We start from the raw sequence: 27,886 nt of genomic DNA on the forward strand, positions 1-27,886 counted from the left end.
TCCCAGCTATTCACCACATACATCCTTTGCCCGTTTGATTGTCCGGGAACTCTGTGGTAATCCTTCGTTCCTAACGTTGGGACTGACCACATACACCATCTCGATCAAGCTGTTCGGATGATTACTCCATATAATCTCGTTACATTGGTTCATTATAGATGGTCGTGCCTTCCCTCCCCCCCCGCATGAGACTTGCTATCATTGCCAGGCATTAAGTTTATCCTAAAATTGCCTCAAGGTACGGAGCATCGCCGCCAGGCCGACTTACAGGCCCCCCAGGCGTTGATGCCAGTGTTTTGTATTTGGTTGGTTGTATACGGGGTGTTCATCCCTCTGATTGGGGGAGGGATGTGGGAGGGGGTGGGGGGTAGGGGAGTTTACGTTTAAAAAGGCTTGGTAACTGCAGAGGAGGTAGAGTTCAGAGCACCAGGGTCTCAATGTCATCACAGATCTGACTACAATAGGGACTGTTTATGGGGGGCACTGTTCCATCCACCTGTATTCCTCTATGTCTGCCTTGGGAGTGTCGAGTGGGGAAACCCTGACATTCCTGAGTTGGAACGTGCGGGGGCTGGGGAACTACAAGAAAATGAGACTACTACAGCTTCAGGCTGAACGGCATGGGACTAAGATCCTGTTTCTCCAGGAAACACATGCGGTTACTGAGTATTGTGAGAAGTTTGCTAAGGCATGGGGACCACAGAGATACTATACCTCCTATTCTACACAAAGCCGGGGGGTTATGACCCTTATTCACAAGAGTATTAGATTCAACCCCATAGCCACGACAATAGACCCTCTGGGCAGATACGTCTTACTTCATTGCACTTTACAGAATAGGGAAGTGGTCCTACTAAATATTTACGGTCCCAACATCGACGATCCTGAATTTTTTACACATCTCACGTCTCTCCTGGATGGCTTCCCGTTGGTACCGATTCTCTGGGGAGGCGATTTTAACACGATATTTGATGTGGATCTCGATAGATCTGGCTCTCGTCCTCGTCAACTCACTAGAGCTGCATATACTACACTCTCTTCACTTCCTCGCCTGGCCCTGTTTGATGCATGGAGGCTTCTTTACCCCGACTCCCGCGCCTACTCCTTTTATTCCTCGGTGCATGACTCCTTCTCCCGGATAGATAGATGGCTAGTGTCTGATATACTTATAAGGAGTGTCTCAAGCTTGTCGATCCTCCCCAGGACTCTTTCCGATCACTCACCAGTGACCATCACCCTATCCTGGGGCTCGGATCACGACCGTACTAGACACTGGAGGATGAAACCACTTTCCCTCCTCGACCCGGTCTTCGGTTCGGAGTTGGAGTCGGCGATTGAGGAGTTCTTTGAGACCAACACCGGCTCCGTCTCATCACAAGCCACCCTCTGGGAATCTTTTAAAGCCTACATCAGAGGCATTGCTCTCTCTAAGGAAAATGGCATCCTTAGAACCATCCGTAGAGAGATCGCCGAGAGCGAGGCCACACTGTCTGAGTTGGAGGCCCAATATGCATTAAATCAAACTCCTGAGACCCTTGCGTTGATCGGCACGGAGCTAGATACTTTTCGCGCACTTGCGGACCGTGAGCAGAGATTTCTCGATAACCCTGGGCTAGCGAGGAAATACAGTGAGGGTGAACGCCCATCCCGTCTCCTGGCTAGGCTTCTCCGCCGTGAGTTTGGTGCCCCTCCCATTCCTGGCGTTGAGAGACCTGACGGTTCCCTAGCCACTTCCCCTGGTGATATCAATTCCGAATTCCTCTCCTTCTATCAATCCCTGTATGCTAACGCGGACAATGCCACTATATCAGAAATCGACATCTTTCTTGATAAGCTTCCCCTATCGGTTCTCTCCTCCGATACCATCGGAGCCCTTGAGGGCCCACTCACTTCCCTGGAACTCTCGGAGGCCATAAACTCCCTCTCATCAGGAAAATCCCCGGGATCAGACGGTATACCTGTTGAGTTCTATAAGCGGTTCAAGTCTCTTCTACTCCCTCGTCTGGTCGCGCTTTGGGAGGAATCGTTGGAGGTGGGTCAGCTCCCTCCCTCGCTCCACGAAGCCACCATAAACGTCCTGTTAAAACCTGGTAAATCCCCCACTCAATGCGGCTCTTACCGCCCACTCTCGCTAATCAATTGCGACGTCAAGATTTATGCAAAGTTTCTTGCCTTACGACTGGCCCCCTTCATGCCACATATCATTCATCCAGACCAGGCGGGGTTTATTCCGGGACGCTCTACCTCCCTGAATCTGAGGCGCCTTTTCAATATTATAAGCAGGGTGAGCCCGGATGTCCACGCAGTGGCCGCCACGCTCGATATGCAAAAAGCTTTTGACTCCGTCTCATGGAGGTATCTCTGGCGGGTACTCAGCAAATGCAAATTCGGCCCCACGTTTCTTTCCTGGGTCAGGCTGCTATATTCAAACCCCGTTGCCAGAGTCCGCACTGAGGACCGGTGCTCCTCCCTCTTCCAAATAGCTAGGGGTACTAGACAAGGTTGTCCCTTCTCTCCATTGATCTTTGCTGTGGCTTAAGTTCAAGACCCTTGCTTCCCCGATGGAAGTGTGTGGCTTCGGTGCACCTGACTTCCTCAAGTACTGGCTGGCAGCTCAACTTCAACACATTGCACATTGGTTCAATATATCTGACCCCCCTCCCCATGTCAGACTAGAAAAGTTATCGGCTGGTGACCGCAATATCAGATCCCTGGTGGTCGCACTATTGCCAATAGAATCGGGCTCACTAGATCCGTTGAGGTGCACATCCCTGGCTTTATCCAAAACGTGGCAAATATTGGGCACCACCCATCCCTTCCATGGTAAGTTCCCGATCTGGAACTTTTTCCCGGGGATCCCACAGGTCCCCCCATCGGTTGTTCGCACATGGGCTGAGGCGGGATTTGAATTGCTCCGAGACATATTTGAAGGTGGTAACTTCATAGAATGGCCTGACCTCCCACCGTCCCTCAGACAGCGACCCTCTGTGTGGCTTCAATATTCATCCCTCCGTAGAGTCCTCAAACATAAGTACACATGCTTCCCAGCATTGCCACCTGATGAACTGGCGATCACTGAACTGTCCTCACCTTCCCCTATGAGGGGGAAAATTTCCAGACTATACAACCTGGTACAATCCAGATCGCCCCCTTCATTCTCCAAATTAAAGCTCGCTTGGGAGTCTGATCTCGGATTGGAAATGACCGAAGACCGTTGGTCACATATGTGCTCACGTATCCAGAGGGTCTCCTTCAACTCCCGATTCAAGTTAATTCAATTTAAGCTACTCCACAGATACCACTACACCCCAACCAGATTACACCGTATCTCTAATGGTTCCTCCCCTAGATGCCCTAGATGTGGCCATGATGACGCCGACTATATCCACATGATCTGGTCATGCCCCCGCCTCACCCAATTCTGGGACGCAGTCTGCTCCACTATCTCGTCTATTCTTGATCACCCTATCTCCCCAACCCCAATGAAATGCTTATTCCACGACTTTCCTGAACTCCAACGAGATTCTAGGAGACTGGCTGGCCTCTGTATGCTTCTGGCTGTGCAGGCTATACTACTTTGCTGGCTTCGGCCTACCACCCCGACTCACGCACAGTGGCTCAGAGCAGTCACTTGGGCCTCCGATACAGAGGAATCATGGGCGGTACAACAGCCCGCCTGCTTTAGACCCAGAGACATCTGGCTGAAGTTCCGCTCATTTATGTCCCCCCCCCGACACCGACTCAGGTCCTACATCCCCAGCCGACTCTTCTCGTTAATCCCCAGTTGTCTCTTGAATGGCCCTCCACCGAGTTTTGTACTGTCCTGCTATGTACCCTCCCTTGTTCGCGAGGCGAGTCCCTCGATTTATTGTATGAGTCTGTGATGTTTTAAGTTGTTTTGATTTTATATGCTCTGTTGTTGCTCACCTGTATCTGTGCTATCAAGCTGAATAAAAATAAAAATTTTAAAAAAAAAAGAAAAACCTGCTGGTCCATAGCCTACTAAGTTTTGCTTTTATTTATGCCCAAAATTTAGCAATCTGGGAGGAATAAACGTTACCTTTCCCAAGGGCCAACATCATGTTAGAATACTCAGTGGACTGGTTGAAGTGGACCATAATTGGTTCATCTTTACAGATTGCAAGCCCATTATTATTGAAAATCTTGAAAATAACCGGATCAAAAAAATAAATCCTTAGGTTACATCCTAGCAAATAGACTTTTTCTCCAAGAGCCTTCATTACCTCTGCCATTAGTTCCTTTTTAAATCTGTTATTAGGACCCTAAGATTCATCCTCCTCTTAAGTATCAGCGATATCATCATGTTGTATTACGTTAGGGTGAGCCACATGGTCACCCACAGACAGAACTGCATGTGGTAGAACACAGAATATGCCATGGAGCAGTGTTTCTGTACCTGTGGTCCCCACTCTGCACCCAGAGGACCTGCTGTTTAGGACTTTCACTCACTTGCAACAGAGTTTACTAACCTGGCTCCGCTGTCTTTCTCGTGACTTAGAACAACACAGGTTCTTCCATTGGGCTGTCGCATTCTTGGTCTCACTGCATCTTCCAGGGTTTTTTCAGCTTGATCTTTCCTCTGTTTGAGGTTCATTGTGACAAAGGAGAGATGCCTGTGGTGGTATTTCCAACAGGTTTAAAACTAAATGTTCATTTAAATGTCAAGAACAGTTTTCCCTTCTGGTCAGCTCAAGGGGCAGGATTCTTAGTTTTCTGGGATGAAACGAGAGAGTTGGGATAAGAACACTGATGCCCAATTGCTTTGACCCCAAAACATAGTCAGTCATTTGGTCGATGGATAGCATATGGTGTTGCAGACACCTGACTACCCCAAGATAAACTACACCCTGCATTAACCACATTTGTAACCTGTGCACTGATATTAAACCCAGAATCGAACATGGCACCAACAATGTCAAGGTGGTTAACAAGTGTTCAACCAACCCCACTGTCACATGTTTGGTGCAATGTAAAAAACAATGTTTATACCGCTATAGTTCTCTTCCGAGGCCATAAAGACCTTTTTGTTGTTCAAGGACTTTGCTCTTGAACATTCTCTTCACATAAAAAATTACCTCTGGAGATTGAATACAAGTCTAAAGACACATCGACGTAATATAATTTGCTTCCTATGTAGGATGTTTATCTGTTAATGGCAAAGGTCTGTTAAAGCGGACACATTTTAAAATAGTAAATGAAGTTACAGTTTTTAATGTGCCTACTGTTGCAATGATTTACATTATTTAATGGTTCGTAATTGAAGTGTAATTGAAAGGTATAGACTGAAGTAGAGAAATAGTAGAATAATTGTTCATATATTTACCTTCTATCAGTATGAGTTGCTGTCGGATGATTTCATCACACATCAATCGTTGACGCTCATATTTCTGAATTACAACATCCTTCTGACTCAGGAGATTTTCTTTCCACATGGCTCCAGCCTGTAGCTCTGTGTTCCCCACCTCCATCTCATGCACCTTACAAAGAAGCCTTAACACCTCCTGTTGATCACCATTGTGGATCACATTAGGGAGGAGATCTTCAAGCTGGGACACTTTCAGTTGTTCATTCGTCAACCGCTGCTCCAACTGTAACTGCAAATGAACAAAAATATAGCAGGATGGAAGGTAAGACACAGCCTGGTAAATATGTCAAACTATTGGATAAAAGAAAGGTTCTGAAGCACCTAAAACAGTAAGCCTAATATGTACTAGCAGAGTGTAGTGCAAATTACTGAAGGACAGATTGCAAGGCATGTAAAAACACTAATTCTGATTTGCAGGTATGAGTATATTTTTAGGTTTAGTGTGTGTCCACAAACTAATGTGCAGAACTGCTTGGTTTGGTGAAAATAAAATGAAAATAAAGTGGATCCTTTATATTAGAATAACGTACAATACTATTCAGAAAGTTATTTAAATTTGGAAATGGAGATCACTTGTATAATTTCAAGCAGTGGAGTTTTGGGTCCAGCCGTATTAAACATATACAGCATTTTGAGATCTGTGTAAAGACTAGTTTCAACTTTGCTTATGAACTAGAACTTGATGGCACTCATTATAAGTTAGAATTACAGATGTCTCATTCCGTTGAAATGGTGAAATTGATAGGTGGGCACAACTGAGTGACTTCAGTATTTAGTGTAATATTGTCTTTGCTGGCCTAGTAACCAAAATGTCAAGAAGCTGACTGGTTAAAAAGATCCAAGGCACCCGGATCCAAAAAACTGCAAAGTGAAAAAACTGGGTGGAGTCCACACAGTTAGCCTGGGGCTCTCACGCTGTTACCTTTACAGAGTTACCAAAAGATTATGGCACAATAGATATAAAGGTTATCCATTCTATAGGTTTCTTATGAACATGTACTTTTTTGATTTTAATAACTTTTTATTCAAATTTTATTAAATAACAATAATGTATCTGTCAACACAGTGCAGTAATCCATTAAGCATACAAAAGAAAATTGCAGAAGAAAGCGCGAAAAGATGCTCCAGAAACTATTCTAAATATGTAAAACATGAACAATAAGCAATTTAGTTAAAGTTAAGAGATATGGAAAAATTGCAATGAAGGATACTGCAAAGCTGATAGGTAAATAGGGGGAAGACAAACAAGGAGACCAACAAAGTACAGACAGAAAACGAACGGAAGAGAATGGAGGTATAGGGAAATAAATGAAGACGATATGGCACTCAGAGTTTCATGAACACAGTTATATGGTATCAGGCATAACTTATAAGTAGATATATCCATAGAACATCTGAATAATTTAATATGTGTGAAGGTTCACATTCCATGCGTGGTTACATTAAAACAATCCAAATAGTGAATGAAAAAAGACCATTTAGCGTTATACTTAAAAATAGAGTTTAAATTGTTTGCAAAGCATAGTTCCATTCTTTGTGTGTGACAGATGTTATTCCACCAACCCCTGACAGATAGGGATCGAAGGTCTTGCCAATTGGCAGTTATAATTTTCAGTGCAATGATGATGAGTAGATCATAAAGTTTGGCAGCATCAGGTGGCAAGTAGGTAGTGATAGCAAGGCTTCCCAAAACAATATTTAGAAAAGATAATGGGACATCAACAGAAAAAATAAGTTTAAGGTATTTCCATATATCTTGCCAGAACCTGAGAGTAAAGGAGCAATTAAAACACATATGTTCAGCAAAGCCGCATGACCAACATTTATCGTTGTTGTCTATCTTAGATTTTGATAATTTAACAGGTGTGAAGAACGCTCTGTGTATAAAGAAAAAAAAATGTTGCGTAATATTAGCTGACACAGATATGTATTTAATTCTCGAGAAAAGGAGGGACCCTGTGTGGTTATCAAAAGTGCAACCAAAATCATTTTCCCATTTTAAACGCACAGAACATACCTTAAAGGATGAGCTGAGAATGCTGTAAAATTTGGAAGCCTTGATATCGGAGAGCATGATTAACTGCTGTAGTCTGAAGGCATCAGTTGTGAGAATATCATTAGAGAAATTATGAAGTACGTCAAAACAAGAGTTGACTAATTTGTTATAGAAATTAAAATCAGTGTTGGGAATGGAGAATTGGTATTTGAATTGTTGAAAAGAAAGAATAGAGGGGCCATCTATGATTTGTTGTATAAATCTAATGCCCTTTTTGAACCAGGATTTCAAATGCAAGGCTCATTTATTAACCACGTTTTTGTTGTTATGTGGATAAGGTCAGCAATTTCAAGGTGATGGGCCAGGTGTGTCTCTAAAGTGCACCATGTGGGAGTATCTGTTAATCAAAGACATGCAAACCAACATCAAGATTGTTTCAGGAGAAAAGCAGAGCGATATAATTTAAAATCAGGAAACTTAAGCCCACCCTTATCATAGGGCCCTCTCAATTTGGCTAGAGCAATACTTTTACTTTTACCCATACCCCAGTGGAAATTAAGCAGGATATAGTAGATAGATTTAAAAAAGGAAGGAGATAAAGGGACACACAGGAGTTGCAAATAATATAAAACAATTGGTGACAGCATCATTTTAATTGTGTCAAGCCGTCCCCACCATGAGAGATAGAAGGGGGACCATCTAGAAGTTAAATCTGTAAGTTTATCCAACAAACATTGGGTATTAAGTTTCATAGTATCATGGATTGTGGGAACAAAACGTATACCCACGTACTTGATAGAGGTACTACACCATTTAAAACCAAAGGGGTCAATAGCATGTTTGAGACAATAGGGGTTTAGAGGCGTGATTTCAGATTTGTCTTTGTTAAGTTTATAACCTGATACTTGGCCAAACTGATAGAGTACATTGAGTAAATTAGGGAGGTGTAGTTTAGGATTCTTAATAAGATTAAGGATATCATTGGCATATGCTGCAATTTTAATATGAGATGCTCCTCCTGAAATTCCAGGGATATTTTTATTGGCTCTAATTAGTTCTAATAGCGGTTCTAATGAGAGAATGTATAAGATCGGTGAGAGGGGACAACACTGTTGAGTACCTCTGAGAAGAGGGAAGAAGAGGGAAGATAGACCGTTGATACATATTGAGAATTTAGGGGAAGAGTAGAATAATTTAACAAGGGAGATAAACTTATCACCACAACCATGCCAATGTAAGGAGCGAAACATAAAGTCCCAGTTGACATGGTCGAAAGCTTTTTCTGCATCTAATGCAATGGCGGCATAACCCTGCTTATCCTTTTTATCCTTTGCCGATAAATGAATGGGATCCAAAAGTAGCCTTTCGTTGGAAGAGATGTTGCGTCCTTTTACATAGCCCACCTGATATGATTTTATTAGAGCAGGAAGTGAGGATTCAATTCTTTTGGCTAGGATCTTCGTGAAAATTTGACTCTCAACATTGATAAGGGAAATGGGTCGGTAATTGCTGGGGAGTGTGGGGTCCTTATCAGGTTTGGGGAAAAGTACAAGTAGGGCTTGAGAAAAAGAACCAGATGAGGATTTTTGGGATGTAAAATAAGAGAATAGATTGTTACGCTTGGGAGTACGGGATTGAGATAGGCTTTAAAAAAAATTCTGTGGAGAGACAATCTGGGCCTGGGGCTTTACTTTTAACCAAGCCTTTAATGGCTCTGGCGATCTCTGGAAGGGTGATGTCATTATGGGAAAGATCTGATTGCGGGTATGAGGATCTGTTAATGTTATCAAAAAATGAAGTAATATTATTATGGGGTATAAAATTTGCAGGAGTGTATAAATCAGCATAAAACCTTTTAAAACAGTTTAGTATATCATTGGGACGATGATGTGAGGTGCCAGATGTATCTTTGATATAGAAAATAAGAAATCTTTCTTTTTTCGTTTTGAAGTAAGAGGCTGAGGGCTTTACGGGCTTTATTGGATGCTTGGTACATTTTTGTTTTATATTTAAGAATGGTCCCTGTGGCTAGGTCAATAATCTCGTTATTGATTTGGAAGCGTAAGGCCATGACCTTATGGAGATTATTTGAGTTACAATTACGATAATAATGTTGCTCGACTAGCGTAAACTGGGAATAAAGGTCATCCAGATGTTTTCTGCGCAAAGTCTTTTTATTCCCTGAGAAAGCCATAATGTGGCCTCTAAGGGCCGCCTTGAACCCATCCTAATTGTTCACGGCTGATGTATCACTGTCTAGATTATCTACAAAGAAGTGTTGAGCAAATGATTTAACGGATAGAATGAATTGTGGATCTTGTAATAGAAAGTTGTTAAGTTTCCAACGAGATGAAGATTTGTGCACATTTGAAAGACTAAAGGAGGTACATACGGAGGCATGATCTGATATTATGATGTTAGCTATTTTAGAGTCAACAATGAGACCTGTAAGGGTCTTGGTAGAGAAAATATAATCAAGGCTTGAGAGAGTGTTATGTGGGGATGAATGAAAGTATAGTCAAGTGGAGTGGGGGGCGGGATTTCCTCCAGGTATCTATAAGGCCAGTTTCAGCTAAACATATCAAAAAGGATTTGTGAGGTTTTGTAGTTTTGAACATACAACTGGATTTCCTATCTAGAAAAGGGTCAAGGGCTTGATTGACATCCCCACACATAATTAAATTAGTGAAGTTATTTTTGAGTATCATTTGTTTAATGTAGACCCAGAAATTGGGCTCAGGTATAGTAGGACCCTAGATGTTTAGAATGGAGACGTGTAGATTCAATCAGGAGTTTAACCCATACCCATATCCCATTGATATCAGCACCTTGATTTAGGATTTTGAAGGGTAGTTTCTTACCAATTAATATGGCAACTCCATTTTTCTTAGCAACTGCCGGACTAGAAATGATGTCTTTGACCCAGAGGGATTTAAGTTGTAATGCTTCTTTGTTAGATAAATGTGTTTCTTGTATACAGGCTACAGATGGATTGAATTTATTAAGGTGAGAAATTATCTTACATCTTTTAATGGGGTTATTGCAGCCTTTGATGTTCCACTTAACACATTTAAAAATCATTTAAGCGTTTCAATAATTATAGTAGTATAGCCTAAAACCATTGTAGATACAAATATTTAGTGCCATAGAGATATAATTAAAATCACATATATTCAGGGGAAGACACATAAGGAAGACACATTGGGAATCAGGGAAGGGAGTAGGGAGTCTGATCATAGACAGATGATTAGGATACCAGAATTCAAGACAGATATATAGATCAGACTTGGATCAGGGGAAAAGAAGGGAGAAAACAATTGCAGGGATGGGTGATGCCTGCTGAGTCGTCAAAAGGAAAAAGAGCGACTCAGAGTGGAAGAAGGACACATCAACGACACCCGTCCCACCAGGTTATAATAAAAGGATAATCAAGGCATTAAGTAGAACACAGCAGAACATGAGAGAGGGTAACACATTCATGTAATGGAAGAAGTAGAGGTACTAGCAGGAGAAGATGTGTCCATGCCTTCGGATTTGGTGAAGCGTATAAAAGCTCTTAGGTCAGCAGGATCATCAAACATGGCGGTACGACCTTCATGTGTTACTTTAAAAGAGCATTGGTGGTATAGCCCCTACTGAATATAGAGCTTCTTCAAAGCTGGACAATCTTTGGGCCGTACTTTTGGCAACATCTTGTGTAATGAATATCTTATTACCATTCCAAATGAGGGATTTGCGTTCCTTTGCAGCAGGTAGGATGAGCTGAAGTTGGGAGTATTCAAGAAGGTAGAAAATCAATGATCTGGACGATGGATGCAGAGAATTGGAGATAGATGATTAACCAATTTTATAAGCTCGTTGAATATTGAGTACTATTTCCGAGGATAAGTGAAGTAAGGCTGGTAGAAATTTTTGCAAAAAAGCAATGGTATTGACTCCTTCTGAGCCCTCCAGCAGACCTGAAATTCTGAGATTGTTGTTGGCTTCGGTTTTCTAAATCTTCATTATGCCTTTGAAGATCTTTGATAGACTTCTCAAGTTGTGCCACTCTGGGGGATATATCCTCCACGAGACCAACTCTTCTTTCCACCTCCTCCATTCTGTTTTTCAAAGCCCTTCCATCTGTCATCTAATTGTTGCAATTTTAGAGTGTGGTCTCAATGAAGGCTTTAAGTGATCTAATTTCTGATAATATGGCTTCAATAGCTGGATCAGAGACACTGAGCGGGGGTGGTGAGTGACTTTTGGGTCTCTTAAAGGTTAGTAGATGAGATATTAGATTGTTTTGTAGTAGGCACACTTTTTTGAGTGTTTTTACTGGTGGCCATGGTAGCAACTGAAATTGGTAGGAATATATTCAAGGTGAAGATACTAATATGAGAATATTAAACTTTGAGGGCAGAGCAGAGCATACGTAAACAAGAGCTAAAGGCACTGTTCAGCAAGAAAGTGGTGCTACCGCCAACAGAAGTAAGGAGTAATCTTCATGAAAGCATAGAATGATGTTTTCAATTCAGTCCTGACTCTGGTGATTGGTAATGTGACATTATTTCCTATAGTTTACAGTTCTCATGTCCATATTATGCAGACTGCCTTTCTCCTGATAAAGGAGATCAAATGAAAACGAAACAGGATAATGAGTAAACTAAGGGAATAAGTTATGAAGCGCTACCAGGTACATCTTAACAGTGATGCTTTGAGCATCCGCACTTTGATGATTGAATTAAAGTAAGCATAGATTTATATTGACCACAGTATAGGAGCACCAAAAAATAATCCAGGTATATTCAGTAATGGCAAGTAAATAGCTCAGGTATATTCAGTAGTGGTCGAAAGATAATTCAGGTAGTCCAAATATATTCAGGAATGACCGGAAGATAGTAGGAGAAAAGATGGTAATTTTTGCATTACGAAATGTCACCATACATTGTATTTCTTATTTATTAATGCAAAACCCAGAATTTTGAGTAAGGCATTTGGGTCTAACAGAGAATGGCCTCAAAAACAGAGATATTTTCAGTTAAACAGTGAAGAGTTTCAGGGAATGCCGAATCAGGTAAGGAGAATACTCAAACTCTATTCTAAAGTAGGACTGCAGTCATGAGTCCAAGTTCCCTACTCTAGAAAGGGCAAAACATCTAGAGGTCCTTTCATAGTCTATATGAAGGTTGACCCTCGTTAGGCTTATAGCATCAGGGCCATTGCTGAGCCCCCCAACTCTAATACTTATGGTCATGCCTTCCAGCAAAGGTGTATTTAGAAATCCCAAGTAGTACAGTGTTTTCTTCAGCTTGGGTCCGGGAATCTCACTCTCATCACAGCTTGATCTCTGTTAAGGTGGTTTTTGGGCATGTCTCTGGTGAGGGCTGCACATTCACTAAACTTATGTTGGAGCAGGGTACTCACCTCAAAAAGGCAAGCCAACTCTCTCAAACCAGTAATGTGACACAGAACAGTAAGGCTTAACCCAAGGGAGGGGAAGTAGGCTGACAAAAAAGGTACACTTAGTCCATAGACCTAGCCATAGAAAATACACTGGTATACTGAAAAATATACACTTTTACTTAATTATACATATATACATCTTTATCAGTTAAGTACATAAGTAAATAAAACACACACTAAAAACATACTCAGTGTATTATAAAAACAGTAAATGCCACTAAAGACATAGCTCACTCCTACATTATATTGTAGGCCCATTACCTGCTGGTAGGTACACTACATATAAAGACGAGTGGTGGGAAGGGAAGGGATCCAGACATAAAAGCACACAGTACAAATAGTCAATAAAGGATCCCAATAACAACACTCACAAAGTCACATTATTTATAGACCTGTAAGACATGGGTTTTGTAAAATACAAACACATCATAGCAAATCAAAGTCCTAGAGGTGGGAAAACACTACCAAAACAAAGCCACAGGCTACCAGAAGATATGAACCATTTAGACTTGGAGCATTAAGGTACTTCAAGGAAAAACAGAAACAATGTCACCAGAATCAGTTACAGTGTAGGCAGGCACTCCCTTTAGCAGAAGTGGAATATCTATCTTTAAAAATACCATATAAATTACTGGCATGGGGAGATCGCCAGGGGGTGCAGGCCAGGATGGTGGCCTAGCTCAGAACTCCCCATGAGAAAAGTGGAAGGAGCCCCCCAGAGTGAAGAAATGAGGACAATTTGATGAATCTTCATCTAGAGAGGTAATATAGTGGTGGCTGTGACCCTTCCGAGCATGAGGAGGAGTAACTGGAGATGTTGCAGGACAGAGAAAGCCTCAGGTACCAAACCCCCAGTAGGACTTGGAGGCATCTGGATGAGGGAAGATGGAAGAAGAGTCGGCTACCTCCTGGGTCAGCTGACTTAGGGGAAGGAGGCCTGCTATGAGGTGGCAGAGAGAAGAAGACAACTCGTATTGGGGAGTAGTGTGCGACACAGCAGCACTTGGGAGCTGAGGACAACTTGGCCACTCCACAGCAGGGAATCCGGAAACGTGATGGGGATGGCCTTGTATGGAACCAGTACTGAGCATAGAGCCTCGAGGACGAGCATGGGTCGGCACACAAAGGATGGTGGGGTAACCCCCATAACAATCAAAAGGCCCTGCTACCCCATCACGAGAAGAGAGGTAGGTGAGGAGGTCCACTTGGGCCCAGAATCCCTTTGAATAGACACTGGAGGCATGGGTTGGCAGTGGTGAAAGAGGCAAGCTATGCTTTCGAATGAGGTAAGGAGAGGAGGGAAGCTTCAAGCAGAATGTTCAGCCCAAGCAATAGGCCAGGAAGGACTGCGAATTGAGGAGTGAACTATTGTCAGTATATAGGCATGGCGAACAATCATTTCCCCCCTTCCCAGTTTCCCCCAGAGAAGGTCCAAGAGCTGAGGAAAGGCCCCAGTGATGATGGGGATGGGGCTGAGAAGAGAGAAAACCGTGGCATAGGGAAATCATACTGCTACATCCATGGAAGAGTGAAGTGACTCGAGGGGAAATAATGCAGAATTGAAGGAGATAGTAATGAAATGGAACATGCAGGGCATTCTGAACGAGATCAAGGCTCTCTGCTTGGCTATAGAGTTATCTATCATAGAACTGTGATAGAGGGTGGAAAGAAATATAGAATGGAGACAGTTGAAAAAAGCAATAGTCCATAGTTTTACTAGAGATGAAATATGAAGCCGGATTGATTGATCTAGACACCAGAGAAGTGAACATGATATTAAAAATGGATGACATAGAAAATAGAGATAGAAGAAATAGCCTAAGGATTTTTGCCAGTAAAGAAAAGGAAAGGGAGACTCCCATGGGCATGGAAAGAAAAATACAGGTTATTATAAATGCCCTCTTCAGAGAGGGAGGTGGGAAGCAAGTGTACCGGACAGGGCGCACAGAGGTGGTGGAATGGAAAGGGCCCAAGAGCTGTGGCGGTGAAGTGTGATTATTATAATGACAAAATGTAAGTGCTTGCAAAGGTACAAAAGATAGATGCAATTGAATATGAGGGCCCTCAGACACAATTTGTCAATGATCTTTCCAGTTTGACAGTAATGAAAAGAAGAGAAAGGCATACCCTCATGCTGTGGCTAACTTCACATATGATTAAGTACGGATGGGTGTACCCATTTGCCCTTATATTTCAACCAAATGGAGAAGGCTACAGGATAACAAATCCAGCCTTTGATCAAATAAGAACATAGACCCACAGTTGTTTATGGATAAAGGGATAAACAAATGAGAAAGAATGACAAAAAATAAGGGCACAAGGTTGAAGAATGTAGGAGCCAAAAATGGAAATACACCATCACTGCGACCTCCGAAAATGTTGACTTTTTCTTTATTACAACCCCCTTTACACCAGATATATATATATATATATATATATTAGTGTGGGTGTGTGGGGGGCTAATGTTATATAATGCAAGTAGGGGAGGCTGCAGGGGTCTGCCCCCACATATATATGTGGTTTAAAGGGGGTCGGAAAAGAAAAGTTGGCAATTTCGGGGTCGCAGTAATACTATATATCCCAAAAATAACTGAAAATGAGCTCTCCAACTCCTGAAAAGGTGGAGGGTGTGAGTAACTGTAGAGGATTTCTCATCCGTGGTGGGAATGAAATGAACGGCAGCACTGAACAATGGATTAGCGGACTGCATCTGAGAGAGCCTAGGCGCTGGACTGTGAACATGACAAGGTAGTGGAGATATATTGGAAAGAACAAGGATCAACCAGCAGACAATGAGGGCTGAGTAAGGAAGTGGACTGGAGGAGTGGGTCCATTGCCGAACAGCAAAATAAGAGTGAGAGAGACCTTGAATTGGACTGCACTGGCAGCTCATATCAGGTGAGGCAACAGGAATATTTGAGAGGGGCACTGAACGGGGACCACAAGGCCACCAGGGTTAGAAGCATTATAGAGTTGGCACAGAGCCAAGAGCATTGCACTAGGGAGGCTTAGAGTTCCAGGTTGTGGAATACAACATTCAGACCTCAAAGAGAGAGGTGTGCACACGTTCAGAAGAGCAGAGGGACTATGAAGGAGCATTGATGAACATAACAAGGTCAAGCCAAATAACAGCTATAGTAGCCCTCCAAAAATACAGGAGAGAGGTGAGGATGCCTGGGGATGGATCACCACTTGCAATGGCAGAAGCGTACAGTTTGGCCACAAAAAATATTGGTGGAATTCTATTGGAGATTAAGGCAAGGAGTGATATCAAGTCATCCACAGCACATCGGCGAGGTAGAATGGAGGTAATTGAAGACAAAATGGAATGGCTCGAGAACAATCAACTAAATGCGGATTGATGCCCGGCTGATGGAAATTGAATCAAGAGAGCAAAGGAACAATTTCAGGGTCTTTGGAGTGAAATACCAAGATGGAGAGTCCCCCCTTCATATAAAGTGCAAGTCGTTATTAACCTTTTGTTTGTACAGGATGGCGGGAAAGTGGTGCAAATGGAATGAGCACAAAGAGGAGAAAAGACCTTCGGCCAGGGGGGCGAGGTCTATTATTCATAGCTATATTATTATTAATCATTTTTTATTATGTGCCACATTTTGCACTTCCTGACACCAGGCTGCATCCCTAATAGTAAAAGGGAAGGCTGGCACTTTACCATCAAACTCTGAGATTTTTGAAGAGCTCACTAGACATTGACCTTGCATTGTTAGTTCTACGTATTATAGGTCTTAGATATAGCCTCAATGATAGCATGTTTGAATTTTTTCACAGATTCCTTGTCGATACTTAAGGTAGAGGGACAGGGATTCTTCTGCCGCCACTGCTCCAGGGCTCTTTTCTGGCCTGAATGATGTTATCACCAAAGCAGGAGTTGTTAATGTTCTCTGGTTTGATCATCTCTGTTTTTGTCTGGTGCCAAGACTTCAATAATGGAGGAAATGGCAAATGATAGATGTGATACCAGGTCAGTGGGGTTATCAAAAGACTCCAGCTACTCCTCCAAACAGGTGCTCCCCTGCTCCTCCAGAACAATCAAGGACAACATTGCCTCCCTTGCGCCAGCCTTGGCTGATTTCTGTAATCACTCCTTTGGCACTGGCTCCTTCCCGCTCCCCCTCAAGCAATCCCTTGTGCATCCTCTCCTCAAAAAGCCCTCTGCTGACACCTCCTGCCTGGCAAACTACCACCCTATCTCCATTACCCCCTTCCTGAGCAAACACCTGGAGAAGCTAGTCATCTCACAGCTGATCCAACACAATGATTATGTTGCTCCTCTCCACGACCACCAGTCTGGCTTTAGAGCAGCCGGAGGGACAGAAACTGCGCTTATGAACATTTGTGATGACTTGCTCTCAAATCTCTATTCCAACTCTCCTTCTGTTCTTATCCTGCTGGATCTTTCCTCGACACAGTCAATCACTCCATCCTGACAAATCAGCTCCGTGGCACCCTTGGCATAACGCACCTGGCACTGGACTGGTTGTCCTCTTTCCTTTCCGACCGACCTTCCCAGGTTCAACTGGGCCCTTGTCTCTCCCCTGTCACCCTCTCCACCTGCGGCGTCCCTCAAGGCTCTATCCTTTCGCCGTGGCTCATCAACATCTACCTTGCCCCTCTAGCCCACCTGATCTCCTCCTTCTCTCCTTACTTGCAGTGTTATAGAGACGATACACAGCACTCCTTCAAGCTTCCCTCTTCCTCCTCCTCTCTCATCCCTGAATGTCTGACTGCTATTCAGGCACGGTGTGCTGCTAATGATCCCTGCCTTTATGTCAGTAAGACTGTGATCCTTCACATTGGGACCCCTGCTCCCTCCTTCCCTCCTATCCTTTGGCCGCCCTCTATGGGTCCCCTCTCCTTACCCTCCTGTGAGTCAAAAAACCTTGGTGTCATCTTTGACTCCTCTCTCTCTCCTTCTCTCATCACATTGCGGACCTTGCCAAGAAGGCCCACTATCAGCTGCACCTCCTCAGAGGCATTCACCCTTTTCTCAATTTCCTCCAGAAACTCTTTGTCTTCAGAGTTCTGGTCCTCTCTAGGCTGGACTACTGCAACAGCCTCTTCCTCAATCTTCCTTTAAACTCCCTTCGCCCCCTTCAACTAATCCAGAATAGGACTGCAAGATTTATCCTTGGCCTCAAGCCCAGGGGCCACATTTCTCAGCCTTAAAATTTCTCCACTAACTCCCGGTTGCTGCTAGGATCAGGTTCAAGACCCTCTGCATCATCCACAAGGCTTTCTGGGGTCTGGGACCCCCACTAATTCCAACTCTCTCGCCCTAAATAGCTCCCTGCAAGAGCCCCCCGGACTTCTGGCTCCAACTCTCTGCAGATCAGACGCTTCTCTAAGAAGAGAGTGGGGGGTAGATCTCTCTTCTCCGCAGGTGCCTCCCTCTGGAATGGTATACCTGACCCACTCAGACTTGAGCTGGACCTCTTTATGTTTTGGAAGCTCCTCAAGACCTTCCTTTTCTCTTCTTCTTTCCCTCTCCCCTGCCCCTGCTAACACCCCTGTCTGCCGCAGTGACTGATTGCCTGGTTCTCTATGAGTTCTACAGGGCACCAGGCCCCTCCAACCCTCTTCGCACTTAGCATGTGGACCCTCTCCCCGGCACCCCATGCAATCCCTGCCACTTGCACTCCTGGCCTCCCCATAACACTTTCTTAGCCCCTGTGCCCCCCTCATCTACCCTCCCTTCAATTGCACTCTCTCCTCTTTTCCTTGCACCTCTCTACCTTGCAGTTTGCATTTTGCCCAGATTGACACCCCCTCCCCCTCTTTCTCCCTCGCACTTCTTGTTACTGCAATTGCACAAACCAAATGTCACAAGGCCTTGTAGGACCGTTATTGTCATCTTTCTCCCTTGTTCCCCTCCCCCTTTTTGTCTTTTGGCACCTTGAAACACCATTTGTTGTGTAGGCCCCTTAAAAATATCCAATAAATAAAATAAATAGCCTGGTAGCTAGAGTTACCGCGAAAATAGATGTTGTGAAATTGTTTACATTCCTGGTCTTTTTTTGAATTCTTGGCTGTTTATCTAGCCTAGGTGGTGCAAATGGTAATACTACTATTGTATTGACCATTGCATGATCCGACAATGGGCACAGCATTGTAGAGTTACACGCAGTAGGAAGAGTATGTGTCAGTACCCAATCTATAGGGAGCAAATGGAGGCGCTGGCTGCAGCAAAGTTGGTAAAGCAGATTGAATTTGAAGAAAGTGATGTCTGGCTTTTTCAAGACCTGTCAGGTCTCGCCCTATAAAGGAGACGCGACTGTTGGTCTCTTACACAATGGTTGACTGATCGAGGAATCAGGTACCGATGGGCCTACCCGTTCGTATTACAGTTAGAAAGAGGCAATGAGAAATACTGGATTACCATGGCAACAGTGTTAGGCAGAATCATATGCAGTACCCCTTGGGAACACTACACACAATTAAGACTACAAGTGTAAGTACAATTTCAACTTTGGTACAAGCCTGTAATACACAGTAAAGTGGTAGCGATGGCTGAGCAGCCAGACTTATCTCAAGAGTAAAGTGAGCAGTACAAGAGTTTACACAAAGGACAACAATTACTATGATTCAAACAACTACTGATTCAAGGTTTCTGAGTAAAAGAATATATAATTATTTACACCATCAGTTATAAAACAGTTCACTATCCTAAAGAAGCAGAAAATCACAGTCTTAATATACTACAACAATCCCCAATCAATTCTGGACAGGTTAGGCTGAAAATGAGGTGTGAGCAAAATGGCACTCCAGCAATTTAAAAGGGAGGAAAAGACAAGGTTATTCAAAATCAATAGCACCAACAAGTTATAGGCAGGGCAATCTAGAAAAGGCTACTACAACTAGGATTCAAGTCAATAGGTCTGGGCCAATGTTAATGGTTCAGAGTCTTTGCAGAGGATCACACAGTTCAAGGTAGTTCGCGGTTAAGTCTTTGCCAAGAGTTCAAAACGGAGTTGGTTGGAGGAAAAGTTATTCAAAGGAGAAGAGAAGGACAACCTTCGGAGCAGGGGAGTTGCTAGGTCTGGAAAAGACCCAGGGCTAAGCTGATGTTGGAACTGTTGGGACTGGGGGCTAGCTAGTCGTTTGGCTGTAGCTCCTGAGATTCTATCAGGGGCTACAACCAAAAGATCAGGGGTTATAGCCCCCTTAGCCCCCCCGACAACGCCCCTGCTATGGAGAGGCAAAAGATTTCAAGCACTTTCACCATAGTCGGATGGAAAGAACGGCCGAGTTTGCACAGTACCTTAAAAGAAGAAGAATGCTGTACCTGAAGCAGTTGTTCCTGGCAGTTCCTGCAGGCTCACGGTTCCTGAAGCTTCAGTCATGGTGACAAGAAGGAGGACGGCTGGAGGGTCCTGCACTGCCCAGGGAAGAAGCCAGTAGCGGAGCAAAATAACAAAAAAGGTGCGCTCCTTAAAACCCAAACTGGTTCTCTTCACACTAGCTATCCGATCTACTTCAGCGATGCACAGCAAATTCGACCAGGATGAGGACCACTGTGTCTGGTGTTTGGCGAGCTGGTTGTTCCCACCAAGCTCAAAGGGAGAAGATTCCTTGCAGATCTCCTCTGTCGTCAAAGTTTCAGGCGATTCGGACCTGCAGCTGGGCTTCACTGGATGTCCAGTAGTTGCAGCAGTTGTCTTCCTTCAGTTTCTCGTTGGTTCTCTCGTTCCAGTGGCGACTCTGCCTTCCAGTCTCAGAGACTGGCTTTTTATGCACCAAATCCCCCATTCACACAGCCTGGCTGTCAATCACACAGCAGGGTGGCTGTCCTGGCAGGGCAGCCACCTAGCCAATCAAACAAGAGTGGGACTTGGGTCTCCAAGGAGACCCTGTGCAGGGGGCCTCAAACCCCTCTCTCACATCCTGCCCACCCAGACACTCAGGCGCCTAAGGAGGGCTTCTGTGCAGAAGCCTGCCAAAGGACGGCGAAGAAAGGAACCAAACCTAGTAAAACACTAGTAAGACCGTTACAAAAAGATATGGCGAAACAACTCGACCGGAACCAAGTAAAATTAAAAGAAGATTACAGGGTTTGAGTTTGAGGCTACCACCATAGCCGCTAACGGTACCGAGGCTATTTTCATAGCTCGTGGTAGAGTAAAAATGGTAGATACCACTGCCACCAGCCAAATCATAGAGAAAGGGGAACATACTAATGTTCCATGAGAATCAGACAAAAGGGGATAGCTATTAACCCCTCCAATACTCTATGGGAAGATAGGGTGTACTGGGTCTGTAAATTTAAAAAGACTAGTAAAGTCAATGGTAACTTTACATGTTCTGAGAGACAGAAGTCAGTCCCAGAAAATAGTGTTTTAAGTGGGAAGTCGGAAAAGACAACCCTGGGTCACTGCACTAAAGGTGCTGGGTGACACACAGTAAAAAGATGATGCCTATGGGGTGGGTGAGGCTCCATAGTCCATGAGCATAAAAATGTAACACATTGAAAATTAAAAGTTCAAAGCCCAAAAATATAGCAAAAGAGCTCGTAGAGGGGATTAAGCACTTGTGTGAGAAATCTCCCTAACAAACAGAAGATACACAAGCCCTTCACCATTTGTCTTCAGGGTCGATCCCCCTCCTAAAGAGACAGAGGAGCGGTGCCTGCCACTGAACAGCCTTCTACAATGAAAGAAAGGTACTGGAGGTCACAAGTACATGAAGTTGAGCACACCATCGCCGGGGAAACAGCCCTGACTTGGTAGTACTTTGTCTGTGTTATTTTGGTTTAAAGTTGCTGCCTCCAGGAATAATGCGAAGCAGTTGAACCTATCGGAGTAGAGGAGGATGGGAGTTCATCCATAATGACCCTCTGATATGACGGGGGCGTCTCAAGGGAAAGGTTTCTACTTATATTGTTTTACATGTTAATGAGTGTTGGGGGAATTATGGGGGATTCTAGCGTGGTAACAAGTGGTGCAAGGGGAAGGGATATGGTGTTGGAGTTAATTGGAAAATGCAGAGGTGACAAAATGTTAGAGATGAAGTTTGCAGATAAGTTCGCCAGGAGATGATGGATAATACGGGAGGGGAATCAGCGAAGGAGAACCAAAAATTGGTGGGGTCACTGAATGTTAAAGGGTTGAATTTGCCTATGAATAGATCCTTGATAACACAATAATTCTGTAAAGCGACATTGGATGTAATGTTCTTGGAAGAAACCAGGCTGAAAGATGAGGAGGAGTGTCCCCTAAAAGGTGCGGGCTTGAGAGACATATATTGAGCTTCCAGTAGGTGGGGTGGGAATTATCTTCCATCAAAGGCTGCGGTTAACACATGGAAAAGTGTTCAGGTTGTTGAACGGTTGTCTCTTAATAGTGCATGGTATGTTGGGAGGGGTCCACTTAGTGCTTGACTTCATATATAGTCTGAATAGGGGCAAATATCATTCAGTGAACAAGCACTGGATGAAGTGTTGATTAAGGGAGAAGTAGTTCTAATAGGAGGGGATTTTAACTCATGGGCGGATGACGACATGGACAGGCAGTCATTGAAGGATATACCAGCTACACCCACAACGGGATACAGTAAGGGGTTTCAACTGAACCTAGAGAAGAGAGGGCTTGTAGTTGTGTGGCGGGCCATTCAGAAGAGGGGATACATCTTTTATTCGGCACTGCATGAACGTACATGAGAATTTACTATTTGCTAATCAATCATGATCAGAGAGGTAGAATACACCGAAGTGAGATAAGACTGGTGGGGTGGGCAGATCATGATATGATAAGTATGACTGTAGACATAATGGGGATTGGTGATGGAGACTCTAAATGGACATGTCATGATCCAATATTTGCAGCCCAACAAGACTGGGAGATTTGTGAATATTTTGAACTAAATGGTACAGGGGGATGTTGGGATGAATGTGCTTTGGAAGCAGGGAAAGTGACATGGCAGGGCCTGTTGATACGGGAAGGTGCTGCTAGAACTCAGGAGAGGATGTTTATGGAGACTGCTTTAAGAAGTGATACATGGGACCTTGAAGAATGGGGACAAAACAGATGCTCTATTAGCATCAAGATGAAGAGAACAGAGAGCCAAAAGATGTGTGACGAAGGTTCAAGATAGTGATGGGCATGTACATGACTCGCCAAGGGAGATGGCTAATTGCTTTGCAAGATTGTATGAGGTATTATATACGAGTAATGAGGAAAACAGAGAGGCGGAGGTTTAGTGCTATTTAGAATACAAAGCTGTCATGGGATGAGGCTGAGATTTTGGATGACCCGATCACAGGAGAGGAGCTACAAAGAGCCATTGATAAATTGTCTAATGGGAATGCTCCTGGATAGAATAGGATGGATATACTACCAGGTTTTATAAGTAGTTTGCAGGGGTGAAGATTCACAGAATTGAAGGATAAGAGTTAATAAGACGCTTTTCACTGCAAGAAAGATGTGTTCAGAGCGCTGCTACGGTGCACATTGAAAAGCACTATCTAGGACAACACCAGTGAAAATGTAATAATTAATTTTCTCAGCCTGTTACCACGGGAGGGGGTTGGTCTAAAATGAGGGTAGAGTGTGGGGGGTAAATCAGGGAAGAACTCTATGTGACACTTGTCTGATATGTTTAATGAGATGTTCTGTATAATATGCAGATACTGTGATAAAAAAGATATATATATATATATATATATATATATATATATATATATATATATATATATATATATACACATATATATATATGTATATATATATATATATATATATATATATATATATATATATATATATATATATATATATATATATATATATATTAAAGGTGGCAATGCAATGATTCCTTATTTTAGGATCCTTTATTTAGAGAGAGGCTTATTAGAAAAATAGTAGACATTTTTGAGTGAAATTAAATGGTGGAAGATGAAGAGAAGTACCATGTTGGAAGTGGCAAAAGCCACAACCAGTGGTCTCTAAATAGGAAATAGGAGGGAGCCATGGAAGAAAAAGAAGAGGAGCCTTTTGTAGGGCAAGCTAAAATAATAATAATATGAGTTGAAGGAAGCCATTTTACAGCGATAACATGCTAAGAAGGATCTCCTACAGAACATAATTAATAAGAGACAGGAACTGAGGTCACTACTAATGGTAGAGGTTTACAAAAATGTGCTTCTTGAAACATAAAATGTATGAAAAAGGAGATAAGGCTTATTCTTTCCACAGGAGTAGATTAAGGGCACAGAAAATAAATATACACGAAGACGGGAGGGGGAAATGGATGAACCGATAAGGGCTTACATTTGCAGATTAGGGCACCCTCTGCTAACAGAGGATGATGTAGGGAAATGAGATGCCCCCATTGAGATGAATAAATCACTTACCCCTAGAAGTGTTTTTTATTTTATTTTGGATTAGCAGCAATAATCCATAAAACATCAAACCAAAATAGCATACATTAAAATCACTATCAAATATCTCATAATAAGAACAGAATTATGAAAATACATAATTTGTAAACAATCAGTACAATATCATCCTAAAGAGCACAATCGGGTTCTTCTTCCTGAAGCATGTTGTACATAACTTACAAGTATGAAAGCACTGTAGCATCAAGTGGGCACAGTAACATTATAAAAGCAGGTTTCCAATGATTAAAACCAAAACTTCTAAGTAACGATAAAAGGTATAATTTCAACAGGTCATTGTACAATATACAGAAAAAAAGAAAATGAGCTAAACATTCTACCTGACCACAGAAACAATAATAATCATATGCGTGCTTAGTTCCTGACCACTGGTAGCATATGGCTTCTAGCTGCAATGTGTTTAATCTAGTTTGTTACAGGAGAGAGCTGTGATAAAAGTTGTTAACAAAATCAAAATACAAAACCCTCCCTGTTGATGGTGAAAATGGAAGATACTGTCGTACAGTTGATGTTGCAAGATTCATATCCTCCCTCTCACCATTCCACAAATTCAGGAGTCTCTGTTTGAGTCAGTTCATAAACATATCAGCAAAGCATGCTGGATTGTAGAAACCACGCTCCAATCCCACAAATCCAAGAGTTTTTTGAATATACAATAACAATATCAACTTTATGGGCATTACATAGAGACAGCAGATGGTTAATCAAAACTTTAATTACATTTTGGTCCTTATTCTTCCACAGGGAAAGCCAAAAAAGAACAGGTTTAAGCTTCATGGTGTTGGCAGTGTAAGGGGGATATATTTTGAGATGTGTATTAAAAGATACTGCTGTCAGCAGTACTCCCAAGAGATGAGAAGACCAAATTACTTATCCATGGTAATGTTCTTTTGACTGGATGTTCCTCCCACGTATTCCACCCAGCGTCAGCTGCCTCGGAAAATATGTTTCTCTGCAGAGGGCTTTGTATGCCATTGACTCGTGTCCCTCGATATCCTCCGTCCACTCTCAAGCATGGTGTCACCGACTGTATATATAGCATGCACTGAGGCCATTACTTCAGTTCTAGTTTTTCCTCTCTTGTAAGCACAGACGTTCGCAAGGCTAAGGAATGACCCAACTGTGGAGGAGAGAAAGGTGTAATATACAGACATTCTACCGAGAGGCTGGATGGGAGGGGTGATGAGGAATATGTGGGAGGAAAATTGAGTCAAAAGAACATTACCAGGGTTAAGTAATTTGTTCATCAAATGGATTGTGCCCTCCCATGTATCCCTCATCTTTGATAGACTCCCAAAGCAGTGTTTGTTTTGGTGTAGGGAGTAAGAATGTTATCAATGGTTTCCATGAAGCGAATGGAGGACAGCTTTTCCAAAGCTTCCATCCTGACTGAGGGAAGAATCAAGGCAGTAATGCTTTGTGAACGTGTGTATGGGAGACCAAATAGCTGCCTCATAAATGTTTTTAATAGGAACACATCTTTGCAGGGCCGAAGATTTAGCCATGCCCCTGGTGGAATGGGCCCTAAAGCCTTCAGGCGGATCTTTACCCGCCAGCCGTTAGCATTCCGAAATTGCTAGAATGATCAATCTTGATAAGGTCTGCTTTGTTACAGCCTGACCCAGTCCATTTAGTGCCATGTATAACCTATAAAAAGTTGATCATCCAGATGAAGTTTGGACAATCTAGAAATGTAGAAGTTTAGAGCTCTACGTGGATCTAATCTGTGCAACTTCTCTTCTTCCTTGCTAGGATCAGGTGGAGGATAGAAAGTGGGTAGCACAATCTTTTGTCCTACATGAAAATCTGAAATGATCTTAGGCAAAAAGGAAGGTTTAATCCTCAGGACGACTTTGTCCTTGTGGAATACCGTAAAGGGTGGTTTAGATGATAGTACCTGCAACTCACTCACTCTGCGGGCTGATGTTAGTGCTACCAACAAAATGGTCTTGAACATTAGCAACCTTAATGGACATGAATGTAAAGGTTCAAACGGTGCACACATCAGAAATGTTAACACCAAATTTAGGTCCCAAACAGGAACTTGAAAAGGAGATGGAGGGAACACATTGCTGAGTTGCTTCAGAAATTGTATCACCAGTCATATTTTAAAATATGAAGTTTCCTCAGAAGAGCCCTTAAAGATGGATATTGTCGCCACATAGCCTTTAATTGTTCCAACCTGGAGCCCCAGATTGGCTAGGTACAATAAAAAAGATAACACCTCTGGAGTCTTGCATAGTAAAGGGTCTTTATTCTTGTCCCTGCACCAGCTGCAGAATTTGTTCCAACGGCAGCAGTACAACGATGAACTGCCGACAGGGAGCTTCCTTCTTGTATTGCCCAGAACCAGAGTTGCATTGCCTCTCTGCACCGTGTTAGTGACCCTACACTGGCTCTCTTTTTGAGGTAGTACATGGCCACTGTGTTGTCCCTCATTATCAGGACATTATTTCCCTGTACAGAGGGCAGAAAGGCCTTCAGCACAAGTCTGATTGCCCTCACCTCAAAGGATTGATGTTTAGTTTGAACTCTGATGGAGGCCAACGACCGCTGATTGTCAGATCGTTGGCGTGGGCTCCCAACCCAGTGAGTGAGGAGTCTGTCACTACTGTTATCTTTGGCTATGGTTGCCAAAAAGGTTCTCCCTTCAGAATATTGTTCTCGCAGGTCCACCACAGAAGATCCTGTGTGACCCTGCTTGGAACCTGAAGTAGGTCTGACATGTTGCCCGAGAACTGAGACCATTGAGTCCTGAGAGACCATTGAAGGGATCGCATTCTCAGGCGAGCCTCTGGCACTAGAAAAATGCAGGATGCAGTGAGGCAGAGCAACCTCAAAAAAGTCGAAGGCTGGGAGACGCTGGGCACTCTGAGGAGACCATCTGCAGAATGTCTTGAGCCCTCACATCAGGTGACAAGCTCTTTCCCAAGGATGTATCCAGTACGGCCCCAATGAATTGGAACTTTTGGGATGGTGTTATAGGGGACTTCTTATATTTGAGGGAGAAGTCCAGTCTGTGAAGAGAGTGGCAGGTGATATTGAGATGATCCAGGACCCTGATCAGCCAGTCGTCCAGGTAGGGGTAGACGTGATTCCCCACTCTCCTGAGATTGGTTGCCCTACCGCCTAATGCAGGATGGAAGATATCAAAGAAGAGGAAAACAGAGGAGGACACAATCCATTCACAATAAAATAATTCTCCTCTGATTGGAATGCCCCCACATTGCACACACTCAAAAGATTGCTATCATAAACGCCTGTGGCCATACTCTTATCCCTATAGGCAGCTAACATATGGTTAATGGTAAAATGTTGCAGTGATTTGGCAAATCTGAAGCTGCTACGGAAAGACTGTTTAATTTTTCACCTTCTAATTATTAAATTTTCCTTCCAATTTAGCCAGCTACTGAATGCTATGCAAAGATACTCAAAGCGCTGGCAGACCTTAAGTATGCAGCCTTTAAGAAGGATAGTAGGATCGAGGAGATGTTTCTTGGTAAAGCTCATTACATAGCATTTATTAGCGTTTATATTCAGTCCCCTAGCGGCCATACACCTGCCATACCACTCTACAAGACACAGAAGGGACTTTGGTTTACAGGCCTGCAAAGCTGCCTCACCGGCACAACTCAGGACATGAATCTTC

At 43.2% G+C, this 27,886-nt stretch overlaps 1 protein-coding gene across 1 annotated transcript in view; it reads right to left on the reverse strand.

The window, feature by feature from the left end:
* The window catches only part of LOC138569550 (kinesin-like protein KIF19), a 3,041,213-nt gene that overhangs the window by 648,411 nt on the left and 2,364,916 nt on the right, over window positions 1-27,886 (reverse strand). The window contains exon 14 of the mRNA XM_069647615.1: window positions 5,345-5,615. Coding sequence (XP_069503716.1) covers window positions 5,345-5,615 — 271 coding nt within the window. The remainder of the gene's footprint in view (window positions 1-5,344; window positions 5,616-27,886) is intronic.

Source organism: Ambystoma mexicanum, chromosome 2q, assembly GCF_040938575.1.
Source record: "Ambystoma mexicanum isolate Mex_15411 chromosome 2q, UKY_AmexF1_1, whole genome shotgun sequence".
Taxonomy (NCBI): Eukaryota; Metazoa; Chordata; class Amphibia; order Caudata; family Ambystomatidae; genus Ambystoma; species Ambystoma mexicanum.